Consider the following 16100-nt stretch of genomic DNA (forward strand, 5'->3'; position numbering starts at 1 on the left):
GCTCTTCAGCTCAAGGCGAGCACTCTACCACTTGAGCTACAGCGCCACTTCCGGTTTTCTGGTGGTTTATTGGAGATAGGAGTCTCACGTTCTCTCCTGCCCGGGCTGGCTTTGAACCGCGATCCTCAGATCTCAGCCTCCTGAGTAGCTAGGATTACAGGCGTGAGCCACCAGCGCCCAGCGAGAATAACTCAAAGCTTTAGGACTGGATTAGAAACAAACAGTTGGGGTTGGGAAGGTGGCTCAGCGGTAGAGTGCTCTTCAGCTCATGGCGAGCGCTCTACCACTTGAGCCACAGCACCACTTCCGGTTTCCAGGTGGTTTATTTGAGATGAGAGTCTCACGGACTTTCCTGCCTGGGCTGGCTTTGAACCGCGATCCTCAGATCTCAGCCTCCTGAGTAGCTGGGATGACAGGCGTGAGCCACCGGCACCCGACAATGTAAAGATATTATGTGATGAAATTGAGAATCAAATTAAGATATAGCTTAACATGTCCTTTGGTTCTGGGGGTGCAGCTCGGGGGTCGCCTCGCCGCGTACAGACCCGGGTTCTAGCCCAGCACCGGCGCCGCCCCACCAAGACAGGCATGTGCTTTCTTCCTGAACTCGGAGACGTCGGGACCTGGCTTCCTTGCGTCTGGTTGGGTGGGCCGCTTCCTCCCACCTCCTTGTGGTGCTGGGGAAGCTAGCTCTTAGTGGTCCAGCCGGGAACGCCGGCCCTCGGGCTGATCACGAACGAGCTCGAGGCCAGTCTGTTACACAGTGAGCGTGTAGGTCCGCTGAGAGCAGCCACCGACGGGCTGCCATTGGTATGCTTGCGGGCACGGGGGCTGGGCAGCGCCGCGCTGCGCAGGCGCACACCAGCGCCCCCCCGGCTCTCGCGGGGCCATCCGGGCCCCTCGGCCGCTCGTGAGGAAGGCGCGGTTTCTTCAGGCGAGGACTTCATTCCCTCCAACATCTGTCCTTCCCGGGCCAGGGCGCGCTGGGCCCCGCCACCCACTGCAGGCTCCTCGCTGCCCATCCCAGTGTCCGCCTCGCGGCGCGCCGGGGCGGCACTCGGGACGCGAGCCCGCGGAGACCGTGCTCCAGCCGCGCTGGGCCTGCTGCGGGTGCAGCCGCCATGCGCCTCCCTCCGCGCTCCGCCCTCCGGGGCGCGGTGATCTGCGCGTGCCCAGGCCTGCGTCACATCCGGGCCTGCACAGCGCAGGCGCCTTGCATCGCCTCAGGATGTGGGGACCTGGGGTGGCAGGGGCGCAGCAGGCCACAGGCCGGAGACATGCGCTCCGACCGCGGCCGGGCCGTGGGATTCCTTGCGTGGCCTCCAGCAAGCCGGGCGCGCTCCCTCCCAGGGCGCTCGGAGCATCGCAGGCCGCAGCCCGGGCCGGCGGTGGGGCTTCCTCCTGGGCGCAGACCCAGCCGGCCACCATCACCGCTTCTCGGAGACACGGAGCCCAGCTCACTCCGTTACTGTGACAGCCACTCAGGAGGCCGAGCTCTCAGGATCGCGGTTCGAAGCCAGCCTGGGCAGAAAGTCTGGAGACTCTTATCGACAGAAAACCATTAAGTGGGGCTGTGGCTCGAAGTGGTAGAGCGCTCGCCTTGAGCAAAAAGAAGTCAGGGACAGCGCCCAGGCCCTGCAACCGACCAAAACAGCGGCAGCAGCAGCAGCAGCAACACAAGTGCTCGCCCACGTAATGGTCAAGGCTGCTCAGATGACCACTTCCAAAATGACAGTAGGCGCCAATGTGTATTAAACTTCAGCGAATCCTACCTAGGCTCACATAAGATCCAAACTACCTAAGACACTAAGAGGAGTTTAGTCAAGAAACAGTGTTAACGGTGTCATAAATAAGTAGTATAACTTTATTAAAATGAAAAGACAGCATTCAAAATTAATGCAACAAAATGAATAAAATCCTTTGTCCAATACTGTACACATAATGCAGAAATCAGTGCATTTTTCTAAAGCATGTTTTAACCTTCATTTAGTTCGTACTAAAATATAGTAAGCTTTAAATAGCTCAAATAATATCATTCAGCAGTTTCAACTGTAAACAGCGGGGGCGTGGCGGCCAGCCCCTCGGTCTGGGAGCGAGCACCTTCTCCGTGGCTGGCCCACACGGGAGTGGCGGCGGGACCGAGGCGGGGGGGGCGGGCGGGCAAGCGTCTCGCTCGGGGGAGCGGCGGAGGCAGTGGCTGGAGTTTTCGAAGCGGGAAGATGCTGACGTGACCTCTGGCATTAAGACGTGCTGTGCTATTGGTCAGAAGTGTTTCACTTAAAAAGCAAACGATCTTCAGGAAATACTGAACTGGAACCAGCAACACAAGACCAGCTTGTGTTGAATTTATTAATACAGTCTAAAAAACCACACACACACCACACATGCCCACACAGGCGATCTCAACCACACGGCTACTGCTTTCAATGGTGCGCCTTTCCGGCCCTCGCTGCGGCCTCCGGACGGAGAAACGACTCGCTCCCTCGTCTTCAGCCTGTGAGACAGGTACAGGAGAGGATGCAGTTGCCCAAGAAACTATCTTTCCCTTCCATAGGAAAAAACCCAGAGGGCGCGGGGCCGGCCGGGCGGGCCTGGCTGCGCGGACAGGCGCCTGTCCCGATCCGGAGACCGCTTGCAAAAGTAAATGCAACGGGCTAGCGGGGCCCCCAAGCCAGAGGTCTTCAACTACGAAGCGGAAAATAATCGTTAGGACTTTGATCTAAACAATACTGCTTGTCTTCTTCCACTTGCTCAGTGCTCGGTCCATCGGGAGCGTTTCTTCCAGCGCGGTGTTCATTATTCTGAATATATATTACTCTAGGACGGTCGCGAACGGGTTGGCCTGCGGCTACGGTGCCGGCTGTACCCCGGGTCCATGCACAGGGATGGAAAGGCGGCGTACGGGAAAGGCCCCCACTATCACATCTTTGTTACAGACTGGGACAGACGTCCGCTCTACCCGAATGTCCGCGAGGGCAGGGGACGCTGGGCTCACCGCGCCGCTGACCGGCCCGCGCCCGCGCTAGGGCGACACCACGTAGGATAAGTGTTTGCGCTTGCCGTGGGCGCCCGGCTCCGCCCGGGCCTTGCAGTCCGGCCTCTCCCCGCAGGGCGCAGGCGCGGCGGGCGCGCGCTCCTCAGCCTCGCGGAAGAACTTCTCGTAGCGGTCCAGGTAGGGCGGCCGCTCGGGCAGGAGGTAATAGTGGGTGGAGCTGACCTTCCGGCCGTTCTCGATGATGGGCAGGATGCAGGGCGCGCGCTGCGCGGCGCCCTCGCTGCTCTGCCGCTGCAGGGCCTTGCTGCTCACGTACTTGGGGTCCGGGGCGAAGCTCTGCGTGGGGGGCATGACGCCGTTGAGGTAAGACGGAAGGCTCTTGGGGCTCGGGGTGCGGGAGTTGCTGCGGGACAGGGGCCCGCGGGGCGGGACCCTGGGCGGCCGGTCCTCGTCGCTGTAGGCGCCGCAGGTCACCTCGGCCGACCAGCGCCGGTAGTCGGGCCTGGTGGGCCGCGGCGGGATGGGCACCCGCGGGGGCACCTCGGGCTTGTCCCCGTCCGACGTGGGGGACGCGCGCTGCGGGTGGCCGGACGCGCGGGCGGCCGGCTTGTGGAAGGAGCCGGCCGGGCCCGAGTGGGACCTGCGCAGGCGCCGGTGGGCCTGCGGCGGCGGCGGGCCGGGGCTGCGCGGGGGCGCGGCGGCGGCGCTCAGGTCCGCGGCCGAGGCGGCCGGGGTGTCGAAGTAGGCGTAGTTGATCTGCCCGCAGCCCCGGAAGCTGCGCCGGCCCGGGAGGTCGGCCCTGAAGCCCGCCGGCCCGTCGTCCAGGAGCACGGCCGTGTCGGAGCTGGTGAGGAACTCCACCTCGCAGTCCGCGTCGTCCGGGGCCAGGTCCTCGGAGATGGGCAGCGGCGGCAGCGGCCGAGAGCCGCGCTCCGGCGGCGGCGCGCCCGGGAAGAACGCGGGGCCGCCCCGCCCCGGCGTCAGGGGCGGCGTGGCCGCGCACAGCCCGCTCAGCGAGAGTCTTCCAAAGCCACCCGCCACCTGGTCCTCGTCCCGCTGCGCCAGGCCCTCGCCCGCGGGGAAAACCAGAGGCTGCAGGCTGGACTTGGGAGCCGGGCCGCTCTCCGCGAAGCCGTGGCCGTTCACCGAAGCGGACGGTGCCCCGTGCCCTGGAACGGAGGAGGGACGGTGGGCAGGGACGCCAGGACGGCCGCACGGGCGCCTCCGGCTCTCCGCCCAAGTTAGGGGTCAGCCTGAGCGCTGTCACCCCAAAACACCCAAACCACCACCACGGGTGTAATTAGAGCCAGAAAAGGTGAGAGCACGTGATCTGGTTCAAAGAACAAATTATCTCCTCCATCTCCCGGGGACGTGTGCACAGCTCACAAGGTGAGCAGCATGTCATTTACAGGAGTACCATGCTGCACCAGCCTTGCCTTTTAGGACGTGCAACAATACAAGGCCCGCTGGGCTGAGGTAAGGCGAGGGCCAGCACACCAGGGCACCGAGAGAACACAGCCACAGCCCTGTGTGCGCCCGGTAAGCAGCGCCCCACGAAACCCAGAACTGAGTGCACACACACCACTTCTTTCCATGCTTTAACCTGACGCTAGCCTTCATTTTGTCAGTCGCTCACAAACATGCACTCATCTTAGAAATATAGATGGGAGATGGTGTCCACGTTTTCTAGATGTAGGTATCACCCACGACAGACCTTAACTCACTCTTGATTTTCAAAGAGTACACACTTCCACAAGCAGTTGATTCTCTTTAGGAACCAGTGACTCCCAGTAAGGGAGGAGAGTTCCAAATGTGTGAGAAAACCTCAAAAGTTATTTTCAGAACCTGCTGCCACTAGGGGTCAGACTATTGTTGAAAATGGCTCTCGTTTCTGCCTTTAAAACAACGCCTAAGGACAAGGCAAAGCCAATCCCACTGGCTTTCCCTGGCTTTCCCAGTACATACCCACAATAGCCAGGCGCTCTTGAGCAGGAGGGTTCAGACTGTAGGCCATGGTGATGGGATCGATATTTAAGAAGTTACTGAAAACAGAGAACACCCTGGTCATCATGGAGCTCGGCCACCGAAACAGCCCCACGTGCCCTGCTCAGTGCTCAGTACTCCAACTTACTTTTCAAGCTCAGGGCGGCCGCCCCAGCAGCTCTTCATGCTCCCGAGGGCCTGGCCATTATGCAGAAATCCAGTCTTCAATGGGACCCTCATCTCCTGAGCTGCTACTCCTGCCGCGGACATTGCGCCTTAACCAAGGGATGCCTCCAAATCCGAGCCGCCCAAGGGTTTTAAGTCAACCAGTAGCTTTCATTCCCTGGAGGAGGAAGAGATGAGCATCATGTCTTTGGCATAGTCTGGATGGTGGCAGCAACATGGCCTGTTTGTGTAACAGGGAAGTTGAACAGAAACATTTCAGCTGTAGACTTTTTTAAAAGCTTTTTTTAAAAAAATGGTAGTGTTTCCTTTTTTTTTTTTGGTCAGTTATGGGGCCTGAACTCTGGACCTGGGCGCTGTCCCTCAGCTCTTCAGCTCTTCAGCTAGCACTCTACCACTTCAGCCACAGTGCCAACTTGTGGCTTTTTCTGCTTGTGTGGTGCTGAGGAATGGAACCCAGGGCCTCATGCATGCAAGGCAAGCACTCTACCACTGAGCTACCTTCCCAGCCCTCGGCAATAGACTTTTGCTTAGTTCTCACTTCTTGACACTAAGAACATTTTTAAAAAGTTACCAACACCAGGGCTGGGAAGGTGGCTCAGTGGTAGAGTGCTTGTCTTGCATGCATGAGGCCCTGGGTTCGATTCCTCAGCACCACATAAGCAGAAAAAAAAAGCCAGAAGTGGCGCTGTGGCTCAAGTGGTAGAGCACTAGCCTTGAGCTGAAGAGCTCAGGGTCAGCACCCAGGCCCAGAGTTCAGGCCCACAACCGGACCCCCCCCAAAAAAAACAAAAACAAAAACAAAAAGTTACCAACTCCAAACTTGAAGTGTTCACAAAATGAGATTATCTCACTGCACAGCCTTACAACTGTTCAAGTCACTTTTGCCTTAGAAAGCACACAAGCCTCCTCTTGCAGTAGGCCACCTCAGCCATGGCCAAATGGGGTGGGAAACATGAATCTTGCTCACTTTCCCCAAGCTAAGAAAGTGTGGTGGTGTACATCTGTAATCCTAGCATTCAGGAGGTGGAAACAGGTGAGTCTCAACTTTGAGGCCAGCCTGGACTACATTGCAAGACCTTATCTCAAAAACGTATCATTTCAGAAAGCATCCCATTTCCTATTGCACAACTGGCATTCACCAACGCCCAGCACATGAAGACTCCAGCACGGTGCCCGCCTGTCCCGCAGCCTAGCATCTCTTTGCAGTCTCTACTTCAGGGCTGGCCATAGAACTCTAGACGCTGCTTGTCCAAGAGAGGAATATTTATGTATTGAAGATGCTAATTTCCAGTACTCTGTAAAAATCATGTTTGCGAGCTCATGCCATGGCCTGGGACAGCCTTCTTCTTCCCTTTCTTTTTTTGGGGGGGTCCAGTCATGGGGCCTCAACTCTGGGCCTGGGCGCTGTCCCTCAGCTCTTCAGCTTAAGGCTAGCACTCTACGACTTGAGCCACAGCGCCACTTCCGGCTTTTTTTTGCTTATGTGGTGCTGAGGAATCAAACCCAGGGCCTCATGCATGCAAGGCAAGCGCTCTACCACTGAGCCATCTTCCCAGCCCCTTCTTCCTCCCTTTCAAAGACAAAGTGAAGTACATTCTTCACATTCCCTCCCTGCAAGGCCCTGTAAGTCATGTCTTGCTCTCCTGTAAGGCGGGGTACATGTTTCTAAAACTGGTGGCTCCTCATGGAGTTGGGGGGGGGAACGCCTCTCTTGTCAGAGGTTCCAGCTCTGGGGGTCCCGAGAGTGCTTTCAGGCATTTAGATGTTTGGCGTGTGCTTATATTAACCGTCAGCCCTGCACACTAGGGCACGACTTGTGATCCCATGTAATGCACCCTTTGGGGGTGCACACACACACACACACACACGATTTTTTTGTTAGTGGTTGTAGGGCTTGACTCAAGGCTGGTTCTCTATCACTTAAGCCACAACTCCACTTCAGGTTTTCTGGTGGTTAATTGGAAACAAGTGTCTCACAGATTTTCCTGCCCGGGCTGGCTCTGAACAGTGATCCTCAGATCTCGGACTCCTGAGTAGCCAGGATAACAAATGTGAGCTACTGGTACCTGAAGCACATAGGATTAAAAAACAAACAAAAACCAGTTTCTGAACAACTTCAAATCTATTCTTTACCTACAAATCAGTAGCCTCTTACTGGACAGGGCACTCTGCCAGAAAAGGCATGCTCTCCCTTTTCCTTGCGGGCACATGGTCAGAAGGCTTGAGCCCCTACCTCGTTACCGACACCAGCACGAACTGAAGGCAATCAGTGCATGAAGCATGGTTTTAGGAGGTCAGGTTTTGGCAGTACTTACTCAGGTGTTTTTTGTTTTGGGTTTTTGTTTTTGTCTCTCATGGGGCTTGAACTCGGGGCCTGGGCACTGTCCTCAGCTCTTCAGCTCAAGGCAAGCGCTCTACCACTTGAGCCACAACACCACTTCCAGTTTTCTGGTGGTTTATTGGAGATAAGAGTTTCATAGCCTTTCCTGCCCGGGCTGGCTCTGAACCACAGTCCTCAGATCTCAGCCTCCTGAGTAGCTAGGATGACAGATGTGAGCCACCGATGCCCAGTTCTTACTCAGGTTTTGAACTCAGGGCTCCTTACTAGGCAGAAACCCTACGCCGGGAGCCATGTTTCCAGCCCATAAAGCATACATTTTTTTAAGTTAAGGGATAAAAATAATACTGCTTTTATTTCGTTTTCCCCATATTAAAAAGGAAGTAGGGATGGTAAGGTTTGTTCATTTCAGGGTCAGCTGAGGGGCCCAGTGATTGAACCTGCCCCCCCCCCAGCTGCTGTGTGGGAGAGGTAGATCCCACACACACATGCTCACAGGACTATTTCAAGTCATCAAGATTTTGCCTTCACCCAGTTAGTTAGAGATATTTGATAAAGAAAATACTCTGTCCCTTCAAAATCTTCAATTACTGGGAGGTCTTTTGAGGGCTGATTTTCTCAAAATAAGGCCAATATGCTATGTACTATATCAAGTAAAGCTCTAAAGAATTTAGAAACCAATTAACGAGTGAGCCAGCCTCTGCTCTGTGTACTCAGCCCAGTGGTTTACCGTGCCTCTTCTAAGTGCCCCACAAGCACTGGCAGGACTCTAGGGAAAGGATCTGTGGTAATAGGAAAATGAAAGGCAAGATAGGAAGGAGAATATGGTATTTAAGTAGTTTGAAAGCACACGTTTGAAGATTGTTTGTCCAGATTACAGGAAAATGCTGGGGGGGGGGCAGTGGAGGAGGCCCAGCCCCCACCTGCCGGCCAGCCAACAAGTACTACTAGTAATTACTGTATCAGCCTCCACGCCATCCTAGCTTTCAACAGGATGATTGCGTAACCAGAGCCTCTGCTGGAGCTGCTCTGCCATTCTAAACTCTCGTTCCAACGCTCACTTTAAAATTATTTATATGTTCTAGAAAAAGTTAGTTTTATTCATTGTTTCTATCACCTACTTGTTAGCTTTCCTAAGGGGGGAAAATTCTTTTAGTATAAAAAGAATTGTGTTCACTAAGCCAGCTCACTGGTGACCACAATAGTGTCTTTGTGTATTCATGGAAGGTGACCTTCCTCTAGATTTCAGTGGGGAATTGTGAATGGGCCGTGCTATGAAACTGTCCCAACTTCCTACTGCTTGTGCGGGGGGAGAGAGGAGGGCAACAGAATGACCATGCTTTCTTCTTTCGGAAAATAATTCAAAATGTGCACGACACAGGGTTGGAAGCACATTTTTGAAACCGAGGTTAAGAAATCACGTCTCTAAAAATCCGAATTCAGTGTGGACACTCCTTGTTCAGGAGGGCAGTTGATCTGGCCGGCCCGCCTCTACTCAACTGGATTGTTGATGCATTTTATCTGGCTCCTTGTCACTGTAGTTCTACTTTACAATTACACACAGTACCTGTGCGAGAAAAATCTGTATTCTCACAGTGCAAGATGGCATTGTTAGGTGACGCGACCCCATCCCCTCCCACCCACACCGCCCTGGGCCGGACGGCCGCCCTGTCCCTCTCCAGCTGTCTGCGGCCTGCTCAGGGGGTCAGACATGCACATACCCATCTTGCAAACCATCTTTTTTGTGTAGATCATTTTTTTTAATTCAAGGAGAAAAATATAACCCGCCGCACCTTGTGTTTCTGGAGGGTCTCCTTTCACTCACCCAAGCCCAACCCTCCGAGGACCTCGCGCCGGTGGTTCCGCCATCCACAGACAGTTGCTCAACAGCCCACTCTAGGCTCGCTGCCGCTCCAGCTCTGCATTTCCTCCTGTCTACTGGTTATCTTTCCACTTGGCCGCCCCCCCCCCCGCATCGCACACTCCTCGCACTTGTCCCCCCCCCCCCAGCTCCTGCACCAGGAAGATCACACTTTTCAGCCTCTACTTTTAGCCTGCATGAAGGCCGACTGCAGTCCTCTTAGCGCCATACTCTCCTCCGTTCTTTCTCAACGCCCTCCTCCCTCCTGCTGTCACTGGGAACATTTCCCGTGGATCTGCTAGGAGTCAAAAATACCCAATCTATGTAGTATTCCTTAACTGCACTCAAGCTTTCAAAGACTCCTAGATAAACCCTGCTCGCCTGGCCCGTCAGACCACCATGGCACTGCCTTACCTACCTTTGCAGCACCAGCTTCTTTTTTCCTCATCGGGAAGAAGCCAACTCCTCCTCACCCAGGTGTAGCCCTCCTTTTCTGCGGAGGGGGTAGGGCTGGCTGCTCCTCATTATTCCGGCCTGTGCCAGGTCTCCCCTCCTACCTCCAGATCTTCTGGGATGGGATGAGGTTACTGGCATCAGTTACATCTAATAATCTCAGGGGATACTGAGAAAATGCCCCCCTCATTTTTAAACTTAACTTGCAGAAGTGATGAGACTGCCCAATAATCACAAAACAACTTAGGATATCTACATTTATTCCTAAAGTCCGAAGTGGTTTTCAGGCTGAGTTAAAAAAAAAAAAAAGCTTCAAGTTAACAACAAAGTGTTTAAATTGGCTCCTTCTACTGTGTACTTTTTTTTTGGTAGTGGGGCCTGAACTCTGGGCCTGGGCGCTGTCCCTCAGCTCTTCACTCACTTGAGCCACAGTGCCATTTCCGACTTTTTCTGCTTATGTGGTGCTGAGGAATTGAACCCAGGGCCTCATGCATGCAAGGCAAGCACTCTACCACTGAGCCACCTTCCCAGCCCTACTGTGTACTTTCTAAAAATAAATGTATTTATTTATTTACTGTCAGTCCTGGGGCTTGAACTCAGGGCCTGAGCACTGCCCCGGCTTCAGGGGAGTACTTCTTTGGAACGCAGAGAAAGAAGGCTGTAGAGGGGTGAACTCAGAGGGCCAAGTGCTAAGAGGACTTTCTTAGAACAATGAATTTAACCTTTCCTTTCACTCCATTCCTTTTGTTCTGGAATGTACCTACTGTGTTTCCACTAATTCTTCCTTTCAAATTAAAAAAAAAAAAGTTATACCAAAAGCAAACTGAACTCCTTTCTTAAGGTAAGTCTTAACACCGTGGTTTAGAATAGTCCCTGAAACCATTCTGTCTCTCACTCACACATACACACTGGCCTACCTTAAGGCAGTAACCTAGATATGCTTACCTAGACACGGATCTCATGAATAAATCTCAGGAGCAATCCACAGAGGGGGAGGGGCGCATTTTTGTCCTACAACTCACCCAGCTCTGCCCAGTGCTTCCTTATTTAAGAGTGTGATGTAATTTCCTTCTTTCAATCTGGTTCTAGAACCTGATTTCTGTTTATTCAGGGTGATAAATGGTCTTTTCAGCCACATTTAACAATTGTCTACATAGCTCCCTCCTTCCATGACCACAGGGGACGTAAGGTGACTACACTCACCACCAAAATTAACACAAAGGAACTGCCTGGAAACATGACACATTACACCATTTCAGATCCTCCCAAGTAGACATGTTTTATTTTGGTTTTGGCTGGTCCTAGCGCTTGAACCCAGGGCCTGGGGTGCTATCCCTGAGCTTCTTTTGCTCAAGGCTGGCACTCTACCCTCTTGAGCTACAGCTCCACTTTTGGCTTGTTAATTTGAGGCAAGAGTCTCATGGACTTTCCTGCCTAGGCTTGGTTTCGAACCATGAACCTCAGATCTCAACCTTATGAGTAGCTAGGATTACAGGAATGAGCCCTTGGTACCTGACATATTCTTTAAGAATAAAACCAAACAAATCCTTAAGTGTCACTTTTGAGAAAATGGGACTGTCTAAAACACTATAGTCAGGTCATCTGACAGATTACACATTCTGCTTTGTCATTAACTAATACTCTAAAAAATGTTCTGATGTGACATTGGCATATTCAGTATTTATGACGCTTACAAAGAAAGATCTAAAATCATGGAACATCATGTTCTAGCCCGTTTCTCTCTGTGAACTTGGCAAAAGGACAGTTTGCACAGATATCTCAAAAACCAAGTCCCCAATTCAAATATCCTTCGCTGTATCACAGGAAAGAGACCTTTAAGGTAAATGCAAAGATGATTTATTCAGGTGCTCATCCATGAATTCAAGCAAAATTCTGGGGTCCAGGGAATATTAAATCGAAGTCCAGTAAGGTAAAAAAATGACACTTGCACTTGTGCATGTGGCACACTCTGTAGAAACCCCTCACACACGCAAACACTTAACAAATGCCCATTTGTAGCTGGCAAAAAGGGAAGGGCGAGGAAAATTATCTTCCGACTGTCAAAAGGAAATGACAGGGGTTGGAGATTGAGCTCAGGGGAAAAGCACTTTCCTGACAAGGCCCTGAGTTTGGTCCTCAGCTGTGAATGAAAAGCTAAAGTGAAATGACTTAATTTCATCAGTAATTTGGAAACTTCAGCTAAGAATTTTAAGAACCAACAAACTAAGAAAACACCTAATTCCTTCAAGTATGATCATCAATAGTCTTTTGATTCATCTAGCCCACATGATTTTAGTATAGTACAGAGAAGTAGGGTAGCAGGAATGAACTCTTCTGCCAGTTGGACTTTTCCTACAGAACAAACTGGCAGTTATATAGACATGCACATATAGATACATAAAAATGGCTACAATGCCACAGATGGTATATGTATTTGTATACACATGTGTATATATACATACACACACCCATATATGTGGAATTCCTATAGACACAGGATGGAAAAAATCACTTTTTTGATATATGCACATAATAGACGAAAGATCTATGAATTCTATTGTAATCGTAATGACAATGCATACAATGGTATAATGATGAGAAGTGAGTCTTTTAAGCTTTGAATGTATTTAATAAGCATTTAAGTCTCCCAATGGTCAACTCTGGATTGCTACAATTACTATGTAATATTAATAACAGCCAGCACCCATTGCCACCCCTGAGCACCAGTCCTGGGGCTCAGTGCCCCCTGGGGGCTGCTCTACCTCTCCCTCCAGGCCAGGACTTCCACCACTGTCTTTCTTAGCAGCCCTCAGGCTTCAACTGGTGGGATAAGAATAAACTAGTGTAAAACCTGCTGTCTGGGATACACTTAAGATGTGCTATTTTGGGTAACAGCTTTTCTTGGATAACCTGTAGCCTATGAAAGTTGGTTTCACTCCAAGTCACTCGTATTTCCCAATTAATAAATTGCCCATGTGACCTATGTATCTAAAATGGGTGGGCTGAGGTATCAATCTGACCACTATCAACACAACCACCTTGACACCCTTCCTCTGCCACAGTGTAAGGCGCTGGTACAACACAAGTCTGTCTGCACTTGTCCCTGAGCTTTTTTGCTCAAGGTTAGCAATCTATCACTTGAGCCACAGGTCTACTTCAGGCATTTTTGCTGGTTAACTGGAGATAAGAGTTTCACAGACTTTCCTTGCCCAGCTGGATTCAAACCTCCATGCTCAGATCTCAGCTTTCTGAGCAAGCAAGGATACAGGTGTCAGCCGTGCCAGACTAGGATCCCCTTTTTTTTTTTTTTTTTTTTGTCGGTCGTGGGGCTTGAACTCTGGGCCTGGGCGCTGTCCCTCGGCGAGCGCTCTACCACTTGAGCTACAGCGCCACTTCCGGTTTTCTGGTGGTTTATTGGAGATAGGAGTCTCACGGTCTCTCCTGCCCGGGCTGGCTTTGAACCGCGATCCTCAGATCTCAGCCTCCTGAGTAGCTAGGATTACAGGCGTGAGCCACCAGCGCCTGGCTAGGATCCCTTTTAATACAATCTCACAGCATGGGTCCCAGTGACAGCATTATAACCAGGCTCTCTTCCAAGACCTGGAACATCTTACATTTGGAAAGCACTCTCCAAACTACCACCTCATCTCACCTGCCCCCACACCATCACCCTGGGAAAAGGCAGGGATTATAATCTCCATCTTTCTTGCAAATGAGGAAGTCTGGCCACCAGGGCTCTCCTGTCCTTCCATCCGCCAGCACCTCCCCCACTGCACTCTCCCTTTCTTGATCATTTGAGACAACCACCTCCCTTCTCAACTCAAAACATTCTTGCCAATACTGGGGAAAGCGAAGCAGCGGAGGAAGGTTGAGTGAGATTCTCAAGACCTAAGCCCACCAACTGCAGAGACCAGGGTTTGGCTGGAATTGAGAGTGCACAGTTAATTCTTTTCGCACACAATGTGCTTGCTCGGGACTAGAATCTATGCTAAGTGGAAGAGGCTTGGTTGATGTCTGATAATGGCTATTTCCACCCAACAAAGGAGGGAGATGAATAAGCCAGCGAACAATTTTGGCCATTTCAGACCGCACTCACTTTCAAGGAAACAAGCAGGGCACAGTGTGGGGCTAAGAATGCAGAGGATGTGTTCACAGGTGGCTCAAACTATTTCTACAGGATGGAAAGGAGGCACCCCTAAGAAGAATTGAAGAACCTTCCACACCAACTGGACGGTGCAGAATGAACTATGGATTCTAAAGCCCAATCTGTACTCAGGCAAGTTTCTTCTCTGTAGCCTATTAATGAAGGCTTCTGGACAGTGCCTACATCCTACTAGGTCCAGGTTGAAGGGACACTAATAAATGCAGCCCAAGACCCACATTTTAAAGGTATATCCACTGAGGCCTACTAAACAGATCTTTTTGTTATATTGCTGGATTATGGTATTAATTTGCCTAAATTATCAATGAAGACTCAATCTTAGAATCTTTATTCCTCTTAGCTTTTGAAATCTGAAGCCATGGTAACCTTTCTCAACCTTCACACAAACCCTCTGTGTCAAGCTGAACTTAAGTGTAGGACCCTGAAACTCCCCGCACCATCTATCCAGACAAGACATGTGTTTATCCTGTGCAAATAATGCCAGAATACCACAACTGGGCTGTGTTTATCTAGTGAGTTGGTTATTCATTAGCTTTTATAAAGCATGGCCAAACACCTGCAAAGGATGCAAAAGGGTATTCTGATGATGAGGTACCGATCCAGGATCCATATTTATTTAGATGAGATTAAGGAGCGAGCTGCTTCTCTGGTAGAAGGAGCCAATGACATTCAAGGTCCTGGAATTACCCAGGGCACCACCTTACCCTCCTCTGCACACCTTTCTAAAGCAATGTGATGGCATGTTGACAATCAGGTCAGTTTCAAGCATGTTCCACTGTAATTTAGGCAACTGGCTTTTAAAAGCTACCATTAGTATGAGCAGAAAGGAAGTATTATCTAGTTCAACTTCTGAGCAGTAATGACAAGTTATTTTCCTACAAAACTCATAGAGTGTAACATAATTAAATCTCACAAAAGGGTGACCAGCATCTATTGTGAACTTGAAAGTAGAAAAAAACAATAGTAAAGAAAGCAGGAGAAACAATATTTTGCCTGTCAAAAATGTAAATAATTTAGGCATTTCATAACAGCCATAAAAAAAATACCCGCAGATTTGCTTATCAGTGATGGGTCCAATCCTGCTGAGCCTTAAAATGTAGAACATGCTTTCATGCATTTATTTATCAACAGGAACTGTGTGCTGCCTGCAAAAGATAAAAAAGCTGAACACAGCCCAAGTTCCTGCCCTTAAGGAGTTTCCCATCTAATGTATCTGCCAGGTTCTACCCTGTTGGTTCAAGGTTTCTATCACCTACTAGTAAGTGCTGACTAGAACACCCAGGTGAAGAAACCTCGCAGGAAGATGGTCTGAAGGAAGCCTCCCTATATTTCTCTGCACCCCTCCAGACGGAGAGGGGGAGGATGGCATACAATCAACCACTATCACCAAGTTCTTCTTTCACCTTAATTTTTACTGACAGAGGGACCAAGATTATCTTTGGTCTCTGTTTAAATAAAATGTCTCTTCAAATGGTAGAATTACATAAGTTCTTTTTTTTTTTTAATGCAGGACTAGGTACAGGCAGTTTACATGTTTTAGTCTCAATAAATGTATACACTACATCCTTACAGGTTTACAGCAGCTTAAAACTTTGCAGAACACTTGTTCTCCGGGAGGGAAAAAAAAACAGGCAATTTATACCTCACCTTTCTTCACCCCTGACAGTTGCCTGGAAACCAGTCCTGCCCTACCTGTGGTGCAGGTGTACCTCCAGTCACCAACACATCTCTTTTAAAGCTACAGTCTCTCTTCTGACTGCACTTAAGTTTATGACTAACAATCTATTCACGTTTTTATCAGGTAAGAGACTGGTTTCTTTCAAGCAATGATGAAATCCTAATAAAGATTCAGTCCAGCAATCACCAATACAGCACCGATCCCGGTCGAGGAGTCATCCGGTTTGTGCAAGGATGTGATACGCGAATAAATCCACGAAAATTCCCCAGGAGCATTACGTACGGACACGTAATTCTGCAGAGCCATGCTCTGGGAAGCCGCGAGCCCGCTTCCCGGGCGGGGGAAGGAGCAAGCCCCGGGAACGCCGGGGGAGTGTAACCACCACGCACCGGGGAAACGACCACCGGGGCCGGGGAGGTCAGGCGGAGGGCCGGAGGCCGCCGG

The 16100-nt window shown here is 51.0% G+C and overlaps 1 protein-coding gene across 1 annotated transcript; it reads right to left on the minus strand.

Moving 5' to 3' along the window:
* Positions 1 to 1840: 1840 nt before the first annotated feature.
* On the minus strand, positions 1841 to 5440 carry Errfi1 (ERBB receptor feedback inhibitor 1). The gene is made up of 3 exons (XM_013030987.1): positions 5127 to 5440; positions 4961 to 5037; positions 1841 to 4164 (listed from the first exon to the last, which is right to left on the minus strand). Exons 1-3 carry the CDS (start codon positions 5246 to 5248, stop codon positions 3023 to 3025), a joined length of 1341 nt encoding a protein of 446 aa, XP_012886441.1. The 5' UTR covers positions 5249 to 5440; the 3' UTR covers positions 1841 to 3022.
* Between the last annotated feature and the right edge of the window lie 10660 nt (positions 5441 to 16100).

Source organism: Dipodomys ordii, unplaced genomic scaffold (assembly GCF_000151885.1).
Source record: "Dipodomys ordii isolate 6190 unplaced genomic scaffold, Dord_2.0 Scaffold6, whole genome shotgun sequence".
Lineage (NCBI taxonomy): Eukaryota > Metazoa > Chordata > Mammalia > Rodentia > Heteromyidae > Dipodomys > Dipodomys ordii.